At 56.8% G+C, this 9,372-nt stretch overlaps 4 protein-coding genes across 8 annotated transcripts; 2 read left to right on the top strand and 2 right to left on the bottom strand.

Annotated features, from left to right (window-relative positions):
• Window positions 1-1,418, top strand: H310_14392 (hypothetical protein). The gene is made up of 3 exons (XM_008882248.1): window positions 1-116; window positions 173-619; window positions 670-1,418. The coding sequence occupies exons 1-3, from the start codon at window positions 12-14 to the stop codon at window positions 1,159-1,161; spliced, it is 1,044 nt and encodes a 347-aa protein (XP_008880470.1). The 5' UTR covers window positions 1-11; the 3' UTR covers window positions 1,162-1,418.
• A 134-nt stretch (window positions 1,419-1,552) lies between these two features.
• On the bottom strand, window positions 1,553-2,958 carry H310_14391 (hypothetical protein). Its single transcript, XM_008882247.1, has one exon. It carries the CDS (start codon window positions 2,860-2,862, stop codon window positions 2,497-2,499), a length of 366 nt encoding a protein of 121 aa, XP_008880469.1. The 5' UTR covers window positions 2,863-2,958; the 3' UTR covers window positions 1,553-2,496.
• A 671-nt stretch (window positions 2,959-3,629) lies between these two features.
• On the bottom strand, window positions 3,630-5,842 carry H310_14390. 2 transcript variants are annotated; one of them, XM_008882245.1, is made up of 3 exons: window positions 5,403-5,842; window positions 5,091-5,352; window positions 3,630-5,049 (listed from the first exon to the last, which is right to left on the bottom strand). In XM_008882245.1, the coding sequence occupies exons 1-3, from the start codon at window positions 5,792-5,794 to the stop codon at window positions 3,667-3,669; spliced, it is 2,037 nt and encodes a 678-aa protein (XP_008880467.1). In that variant the 5' UTR covers window positions 5,795-5,842; the 3' UTR covers window positions 3,630-3,666. The 2 variants fall into 2 exon arrangements, with proteins under 2 accessions (XP_008880467.1, XP_008880468.1); XM_008882246.1 differs by lacking the exon at window positions 5,403-5,842 and having other exon boundaries at window positions 5,091-5,379.
• A 295-nt stretch (window positions 5,843-6,137) lies between these two features.
• Window positions 6,138-9,372, top strand: H310_14389 (hypothetical protein). 4 transcript variants are annotated; one of them, XM_008882242.1, is made up of 9 exons: window positions 6,138-6,333; window positions 6,386-6,561; window positions 6,675-6,825; window positions 6,875-6,939; window positions 6,983-7,174; window positions 7,223-7,508; window positions 7,558-8,239; window positions 8,292-8,658; window positions 8,711-9,372. In XM_008882242.1, the coding sequence occupies exons 3-9, from the start codon at window positions 6,695-6,697 to the stop codon at window positions 9,346-9,348; spliced, it is 2,361 nt and encodes a 786-aa protein (XP_008880464.1). In that variant the 5' UTR covers window positions 6,138-6,333; window positions 6,386-6,561; window positions 6,675-6,694; the 3' UTR covers window positions 9,349-9,372. The 4 variants fall into 4 exon arrangements, with proteins under 4 accessions (XP_008880464.1, XP_008880463.1, XP_008880465.1 ...); XM_008882241.1 differs by having other exon boundaries at window positions 6,386-6,592; window positions 6,641-6,825; XM_008882243.1 differs by having other exon boundaries at window positions 8,292-9,372.

Genomic DNA, 9,372 nt, shown 5'->3' with positions numbered 1-9,372 from the left:
ATTCTCTCTCCATGGCACGAAAGCGGCATCGTCTAGACGGGAATGGCGACGACCGACGTGGCCTGGACGTCGTTCGACATGCTGTGCAGTGTGCTGTGGAAGCCATATCGGAAAAGGTTTGGTAGAAGTGGTGCTTGTTCGACTGACTCAACTACCATTGATGTGCTCGTAGTGTGCGGTTGACCTGACCGCGTTGACATTTCGCGTTCGGCCACATTCAACGCCGGGGTTGGCACTCCAGGACACGACCGCGTATTCGAGCGATATTCCTCTCCGCTTGTATCACTCTAAACTCCTCGACCTATCGGACATCAAAGCCACGTCCTCCCTCCTGCTTGACCAAGTGAAAGCCCACTTGGCTGCCGCGACACTCGACGCCACAACCGCACCCGACACGATTGCTCACGTGGATGAGACGGACAGCTCGTCTCGCTTAGTCTTTTACACGCGGCATGAGCCCCGACTTACAATGGATGTACTGGATGTAACCCTTCCGCTGCAAATCCTGCATGAGGACAACGCCGTCATAGTTGTGGTCAAGCCCCACGACCTGCCCTCTGTCGACGGGCGCGATCGCGATACGTCGCTTCACCGAATCCTCCAGTCCAAATACCCCAACGTAATGTTGTCCATGGGTTTCGAGATCGATGGTCATTCCAGTGGCGGTAGGTTCGAATGGTCCACCGCCTGGACATGGAAACGTCCGGTGTCATGGTGGCGGCACTCACGTATCCATCAGCCCAACACCTGAATGCCCAATTTCGAGCAAAGAGCGTGTCCAAGACGTACACGGCGGTGGTAGAAGGCCACTTGTCGACAGAGACCTGCGTTGTGACACATCCGTTGGCAGCCGACCCGACGCACCGAGTCAAACAAATCGTCGACAACGTGTCTGGAAAGCCATGTGAAACCCAATGCAAAGTTGTTCGGCATCTGGACAATGGCGACACGAGAGTCCACCTCACGCCCGTAACTGGACGAACGCACCAACTGCGGGTACATATGCAGAGTCTGGGACACCCCATCGTCGGGGATTCCCTGTATGCCGCTCGACCGGCGTCAACGCCGCCTGCAAGATTGTGCCTCCATGCCACAACGCTCGAGTTTCGACACCCCACGACCCGTGCCAACATGACATTTCACTCGGAACCGCCATTTTAGAGCTCCACGCCCTTGACAACGTGAACCACGTGCTCAAGCGGCATCTTGCTACGAGGCGTGGGGCCTTCCCACCGGCAAAGTTCCAGTTAAATGTGCCTATAAGGAAGCAAGGACCTTGAAATTTGTGCGGCATGGATCGTTGCCACCCTGGTCGAGCAGCGCCAACCACAACAAACCTAAACTCCACAAATGCAGGGCTTGTAGCGTTTGTCCAAGTCCATTGTCCACGATTCGTCGAGAGGGTTGTCCCATCGCGCCCAACGGCATTGCCGCGTTGGGAAGATGAATTGATCTCGTGCGCTTGTCAACCTCATCGGCCAGACGGCCGCACCAGGCGTAGGCACCGTGGTCGATTCAAACCCGCACAGATAGAAACTGCTGACGTCGTTTGCTTTGAACCAATACGTTGGATTGCATGGGGGTGCAATGAGGCCCTTATGCTACTTTGGTTTTACTGCCTGGGACTCCCCGTCGTCCTTGGCCAAATGTGTTCGATATCTACCTCAATCACGAATGGTCCTCGCGGCCGAGCGACGATATCTTGTGGCTACACAACATCCCAGAAATGTCGCTGGCAGATCAAATCTCTTGAGCCCTACTCTGTCATCACGTTCGGCGTGGTCCATTTCGTTGAATACCAAAGCAGCAACAACGACGTCCTTTTCGTCAACTGGAGCGGACAGAGACCATTCCAAGCGGATGGAATGCACACACACGACACAACGTCATTTCTGGGGCCCGACGACATGGCTGAGACGTGGAACTATACAAGCACGAAGGCGCTGAGTAACGTCGGTCCAGCTACGACATTTTCGATCCGTTCGCCACGGACTTGACGACGGACTCGCTCTTGACCGACCCACTTCGCAACTTCACGTGGATCTATTACACTGGCCAATACACCCCAGACAACGACAACCCGATGACGAGAGCATCCGACGTCTACGTTATATTTCGGTCGCTCAGCCAGCCGGCTCTTACCGCTTCCTCGGATAACTGCACAACTCAACTCTATCGTACACAAACTGTCGTCGTCTCTAATTCTGCGTCCTTGGTAGGTCCAGTACATGAAAATCGTCAAAACGGACAATGCAGTCGAGGTCGCGCTGCAGAGCGCAACAACCGGGGCGTTTGCGTCTGGGTCGTTGCCGTGGCAGGCGTGTGCAATTTCAAAGGCGCGTCCGTCCAGCAGATCCCTGGTACAAAATCTGCTGTCAGGTTAACGTTTGACTCGTTTGGTTAGGTCGGTCCGTTGTTACGACTGTGCCGTCTGCGTCGCTCCGAGCGCTCGCCAGCGTGACGATTCCCAGTGCGTTCGATGTACATTTGGCAAGTTTAGCTGGAACACGAGCGACACAAATTGCCACGTTTGCCCAAAAGGAGCCGCGAGGACGCTGTCTTATCCCTTGCCGGGTACTGGCGCTTTCCAAATTCCACGGGGATATACCCGAACGCAGAATCGCCATACGACAATGGCAAGCTGAGCACGAGCTGCGGCAGGTACACGACCGCCAGCCACACCGCCACGATTCGGTTGGATGGTCCAAACAAATCGAAGGTACTCAGCTTACGCACGGGGGAAACGGCTGCCGATACGTACTCTGTAAGCGACGAGCTGTTTGTTGTCGGTGAAGTTGACCGGGTTGTCTTGACGGCAACCGATCCAGTGCTTGAGACTGAAGGGAAGGGCAGTGTGAACATCTATTGTCCTGGCAACCCAACGTGCGAGGTCGGGAATGCACTGTGTGTTTACAGCGCCCATGGGTACACTCGGACCAGCAACAGTGCGTGCGCTACCAACTTCACGCTGAACAAGATTGGTTTTGGTGGGGGACGTGATTGCGGTCGTGGTGCTCATTCGTATACCTCTGCACAAGGCCAAGAAGAAGCCAAACCTGACGTCGATTTTGACCACGATCTTCACATCATACGTACAGCTGATCGTGTTGAGTTGTTCAACGTGGACTAGCCGAAACAAGTCGTCGCCATGTTTCACGTGCAGGGGGCGGTCGCCAGCCCTGGCGATCTCCTCTTTACTCAACGACTACAAGGACGACCTTAGCCCTTATTACACGGAGCTCATTTTGTGCCTGCCCTGTGCGTGGGGTCATCTTCCCGGCGCTACATTGTACAATTCGATACCGGGGTATTCGACCGCAAATGACTGGGCAACCGCAGTCCCGGCAGGTTTGACACAAAGATGAATGATAGAACGTTCATATAGGAGAGAAGCTCGTGGCTGTCGAATACTTGGACAGTATGATTGAAAAGGTCGGTGAAAAGCCAAGCGAATGGGGTCTGCGGCCCACTTACGTAGCACTCAACGCGAACTTCGCAGGGAATCTTGGCACAGTCGAGTTGTCGAGGACGCAAGAGAGAGAGATCGCTGTACTCTGTCGATGAAAAGACCCCGCATGGATTCTAGCAATCGTTCAGTCAAGTCTTCACACGTCAGTTCACACACCGCGCACACACTTTGCTCCATGCAATAGATTAAGGTATAGATTAGGCTAGCGTCGCCACAATCTCATGCCACAAATCTCGTGCATATTCGTCCCCTTCGTCAATCGCCATGCCGTCTTGAAGCTTCGCCGTCAAGAGATCCCGCACCAATTTCATGTCGATGAGATTGCCGACGAGCTTGAGCGCCATGGGTTGCAATCTCGATCGACGGATGATCCACGGCCAGACCGCGCGCTCGACATGCACCTCGATTTCACGTCGCCATATCTCGTCCTTGGCCGCAACGTTAACGAGGCTGCACAGAGCCAACTCGACGTTCCGTTCGTCATCGTCATGTTGTAGTAGCGCATCCACCCAAAACGACGTCCACGCGTTTGCACGTGGAGCTAAGTAGTCGGAGGAGTCTTGGTCAGCAAGATGACTCGCGATAGTTAGACTCGGACGCCCCGTCTCGAGGAGCCACACCTGCCAGTGGGAGCTCATGGCGACAGCGCTGGACCCTGCACCATGGCGGCAGAGACCCAGGAGAAGCTTCAAAGTCAGCTCGCAGTCTTGCGTGTGGAGTTGGGTTGTCCACACAATGTCGACAAACCCGAGAGCCGCGAGCGAAGCGGTGCACGCTGCGTCCACGGACAAATTAAGAAAAATCTTCCACATGGGAGACAATTTGTCGTTGGAGGGCAACATGGCGATCAATTGGTCCAAGTACGGCAAAAACGACGACCGATTTGCCGCAGATACATTCACTAGCACGTCCACGACATGATCGCGGGATGGAAGTTGCATGAGGAGAGGGACGAGAGCGTCGGTGAAAGCACGATCTGGCGGGGGAGCGAACGTAATGTTGGTCAGTGCGACGAGGGCCGCATCCGCCGTCGCCGAGGCGTTTGCCTGTAGGAGGGAAGTCAAGGTCGGCACGAAAGAAGGAAGGGCTGCGAGCGACGCCGCTGCTCGTGGGTGGTCGACCAAGATCGCGCACACTTGAGTTGCGACCTCTGCCAGTGCAGGCGATTCCATCGCCGTGATCAAAGTGGTGTATGGAAACGATTGAATGAAGCTGTCCACTTGTGGACTTGCCAGCGTGGCATCCAATTGCTCCAGCACAACGACCAGCGAGTCTTCTTGGACTTCCTCGTTGTCAGTACCAGCCATCGCTTCCGACCACGCAAGCAGCCACGGAAATGAATACATCGACGTGACTGGGGCCGCGACTCGGTCGGTCGGCACTGGCGTTGGAGCCACTTCGTCCACGTCAGCTAGTTGTTCCGTCGCCAGTTGCGCTGGATATGTGTCGCCCGCTTTGCTTGACGTCACGTGCGTTCGACCAAGTAGAGTTTGCACTCGTTGGAGAAGGCTCGCACAGCCTTGTTCAAATCCGTCGGCTGTGTCGGCGCTCAAGTCCACGTACAAGAGATTGCCGAGCACCTGGTGGAATCGTTGAGATGCATGGGAGGTGGAGGACAAACCATCTTGAGCTGCCCGGCCCACGTCGCCACGCTCTTCATGGTCGGGTCCAAGATGACAGGCACCATGTGCGATGCCGTTTGAGTGCACTTGGCCATTCCAAATTCGAGCTGGCAATTGTCGTTCGGGTTTGAGCCGTTGACTTTTGCCATGTACCTGCGTGTGACGAAAACAAGCACCAAGATGGAGCGTTCAATGCCCGTCGCCATGGCCTGCAGGATGTTTCCTGTCATCTGGTCCTGGTCGAACCACGTTCGAATGCCCCTACGATTTTCCAACGATACGATTCGACGTTTGGCCGGCACATGGCGTACCGAGCTTTCAAAAAGGCATTCACGTGGCCAACTTTGGCATGGGTCGCCCCATCGACGCCCCAGTCGTGGCTCAAGAAGCAATCAAAGGTCTTTGCAACACCACTCTGGTTCAGCGCCATGTCCATTGCCCGCGCTTGACTGAGCGTTCGCTGCAGCAAGGACGGCCGATTTTGCTGGAGCATCACCCTCAACTTGGCTTGGTGGATTGTGTTGGTCACACCGAGTGTGGCAAACAACATCGGGAGTTGTTCGATGTCCAAGCTGGACAAGACGTCGCCGCCGACAGCATTCGACACGATGCTCGGGGCATACGCAGCATACGCCGATCCTAGCCCCGTCACAGCATCGGCCACTTGGGCCGGCGACGCTTCTCTGAACTGCGCTGCCCCCATCGGTCCACGTGGCTATGGTGCTGTCCGCGTTTTTGGTTTTCCAGGTTCACATCGGTTACACGAGGGCATGCTCGAGTCAAAGTCAGCCGAGGTCAGTGGTTTTCCTTCTTATGCAAGAGCACGCAATCGTCGGGGGATGGAGCTCATCTAGAGCGATTGTTTTCTCGCCAGGCGTGGGTGCATTGCCTTTATGAACTCGTATCTCCAGCAACTCCAGGCTGCGATGGTGGTGTCGACTATGGGTTGTCGTAGCAATTGGCACCCGCGGATGTCAGGGTCGCAACAAGTGAAGTGCTACCTTACCTGAAATAGCCGTTGTAACTTGCACTCAAATCGTGGCACTGCACTGTCCAATTCGGGTTGTATCCATGCCAACCGTGCCTTCCCAGCACGATGCCGTTCGCCGAACTTGTCTCAATGCTGCGTGGGTCACATCCCAGGCGGCGGTACGCAAGGTGGACCCCCGCGCTCGCGACCCGACGACAAATCGCTCCCTCTACCCATGGCTCCGTGTTTCTGTGCCTTCGGCGCGATTTCAGGTGCTCCGTCGTCACCGAGCGTGGGGATGCTGACGACAGGGACTGCGTGTAGGTGCACGACCATCGAATGACGCCGACCGTGTACACGGCTGCGTGTGGCTACAAGGAGACGATATACGGTGTTGGGTCGACCGTGGACGCTGCGACGGGCACGATCGTGAACCAGGGGACGATTCCAGGCACGTTTGTGTCCGAGTGGGGCGGCTGGCCAACCCACGAGCTCACGTCGTACGTGAATGCGATCCTGCTCCAGGAAGTGGTACGACCCATTCGAGTCCTTCGACATGTTGTACACTCCTTGCTTCAGCTAGGGTACGACGTGTCGTTTGTGCATGCGACAGGAACTTATGCGACGGAACGCATGTCCACGATGGGGCGGGGGCTTTGCACACCGACGCACTTGAACCCGGAAGTGTGGACATCGTCCCAAATGGCAGCGTTAAAAGTCCACGCGAACGAATCGACGATGGCCAACGTGGGGTATTGGGGCAGGTACAGCTCCTGACCCATGGCGCGCTGATTGATCTTGTGATTCCAACAGGAGCGGGCTGTACACGTTGCAAGCCAACGTCGACGATGCGCTGCGAGGGCCCCAAAGTACTCTGGGTGCGTCGCGAGCCGTGCAGCACACACGTGACTGCAGTCGTAGGCAACTTGTCGCGTCCGTTCTCGGCCGACTTTTGGCGAGAGTTCACGTTAAGCGACGACCTGATCGAGTACTTTTCCATTGATCGACACAATCGGTCGCGCATTGCCAAGGCCAAGTATTGCCCCGATGGCGTCGGGGGGTGTTTGGACGGTTGCTCTAAGTCATACGCGTGCACACTGCATGAAGGCCGCGGTACGGCACATATCTCTGTCCACATTTTTGACAGCGCGCGGACTCCAGGGAAATCGTGCATGCTCGTGCTCATCATGCGATGGGACTACGACCCTGGGTATCTCCAGGCGATCATGTCCAACCGCAACGTGCCTGCTTACTTTTGCTCCGCCGGCGACTCGAATCTCCAGGAGTACGTTGTCGAGACCATGCAGCGCAACGGCACGATTGTGTTTTATCATTACGTGCCCGACATGTTTCACACGGACAACCCGGGCAAGTTTGCGCGCATCCTGTGGCCGCTGCCGGACCCGGCAGTCGTTGCGACGGCGACTGGCACGTTCGGGGAGCTCGGGTGCGTCGTCGATGCCTGTCGTGCATGCAATCCCATGGCTGTTCTCTAGGTACGGCAACCCGACAACGAACCCCGTCGACGTTGACTATCCCCAAGAAAACTTGATGAAGATCTATGCCAACCTGTTGCGGAGCGACGAATTGTTGGCGCACTACTTGAACCAGTTTGTCCTGACCCAGCTCGACGTGACGACCATGCTGTCGAGTATGGCGGCATTTCAAGCCGACCCAGCGACGACGCAACCGGCCAACTTTGCCGCGGCCTGTCAGTGGGTCCGATCCAACTACGACACGTGGACGTCGTGGCTCGAAACGCTGCCTCTCTGCGACATCCGCCGACACATGACGTATACCATGACGGGCTGCAACACCACGTTTCGGCGAGTGTCGTTTGCGTGGACCCGTCCAGACCCGACCAACGCGACCCTGCCATTCGAGTGCGACGGGGGCATCGTGACGTTACCAGGGGCATTTCAAACGAGCAAGTCGTGTGAATGGCTGTCGACGCACGAAAACGAATGGACAGCGTGGACAAGTGCCCCGCCCCATTGCGACCCGTCCTTCTTTGCGTACACGATATCGTCGTGCAGTGAGGCGTCGACGCGGGAAGTCGCGTTTGCGTGGAATTTGCCCGAGGCGGCGAATCCCGCGCGGTCCAGCGAGTGTACTGGCGGCGTCGCTCTCCCGGCCAATGTCGTCCTCGACTGCGGGTATGTCCCGTATACGTCGTCGGTATGTGCCTACTGTCGCCAGGCGCCCCCATGTCGATACGGATGGTGTGTAGGCGTTCGTCGGGATCGCGGTGTTGACGAGTGTGGTCATGGTCCTATTGACAGGCTTGACAGCCCTGGTCGTGTTGTTTCGAGAACGTCCCATCATTAAGCGGTCGCAGTGGCCTCTCCTCGTGCTCATGCTGCTCGGCGGGTACTGCCTCTGTGCCACCGTGTTCCTCTTTGGCGGCCCTCCATCGCCGGGTGTCTGCGGTGGCCGTCCCTTTGTCGCTTCGCTTGGGTACACGACCGTGTTTGGATCGATCTTGGCCAAGTCCCTCCGCGTGTACGCTGTGTTCAATCAAAAGGCCATGAAGCGCGTTGTGATCACAGTGTGGCGGGCGCTGCAATGGTTTATCGTGGTCTTAGGGATCGACATGGGTACGGTCGACACCATGCCACGTCGGCGATGTCACATTGGGGCAATGGACAGGAATTGTCGCCGTCTGGCTGGTCGTGGATTTTCCGCATCCGATCTCGACGACCGTGCCATCGACAGACTTTCACGGCGACATCGACATCCAGCAATGCCGGTCGAGCAACTTCATCTTCCCCACGCTGTCCATCTTTTGGAAGGGCCTCGTCACGCTGGGCGGCGTGTACGTGGCGTTCCACATCCGGAAGGCGGACAGCGATTTCCAAGAGTCGGTTTGGATGTTTGCGTCGTCGTGCATGGTCATTGTCGGCGGCGGCGTCATGCTCGCGCTTACGTACGCCACGACCATGTCCCCCGTGTCGACATTTACACTCCAAGCGGTCGTGATTCTCCTGTGCACGGTAACCCACCTCGAGAGAGCCGTGGATGTGTCAATTGTCGGCGTAGGTGACGGTGATGGCGCTCATGCTCGTGCCCAAGTTTTTCAAGTTGCACGCTGTGACGCCGATCGAAGTGTTTCCATCGAGGAAAACGTCCTCCATGACGTCGTCGACCAAATTGGCCGCGGCGAAAACGGCGCCGAACAAACCAACCCCGCCGTCCAACTCGCAGCGGCTCTCAAGTGGCTCCCAGATCGCTCCATCCAACTCGGCCGCTGCTCTGCTCACGTCCTCGGCGTCGCAAGGCACCGGTGAGAATGCCATCTCCGACGCAACGTC

Source organism: Aphanomyces invadans (assembly GCF_000520115.1).
Source record: "Aphanomyces invadans strain NJM9701 unplaced genomic scaffold supercont1.68, whole genome shotgun sequence".
NCBI classification, from domain to species: domain Eukaryota; phylum Oomycota; class Saprolegniomycetes; order Saprolegniales; family Verrucalvaceae; genus Aphanomyces; species Aphanomyces invadans.
Note: the sequence above shows the minus strand (reverse complement) of the source record. Positions and strands in the feature narration are given on the sequence as shown.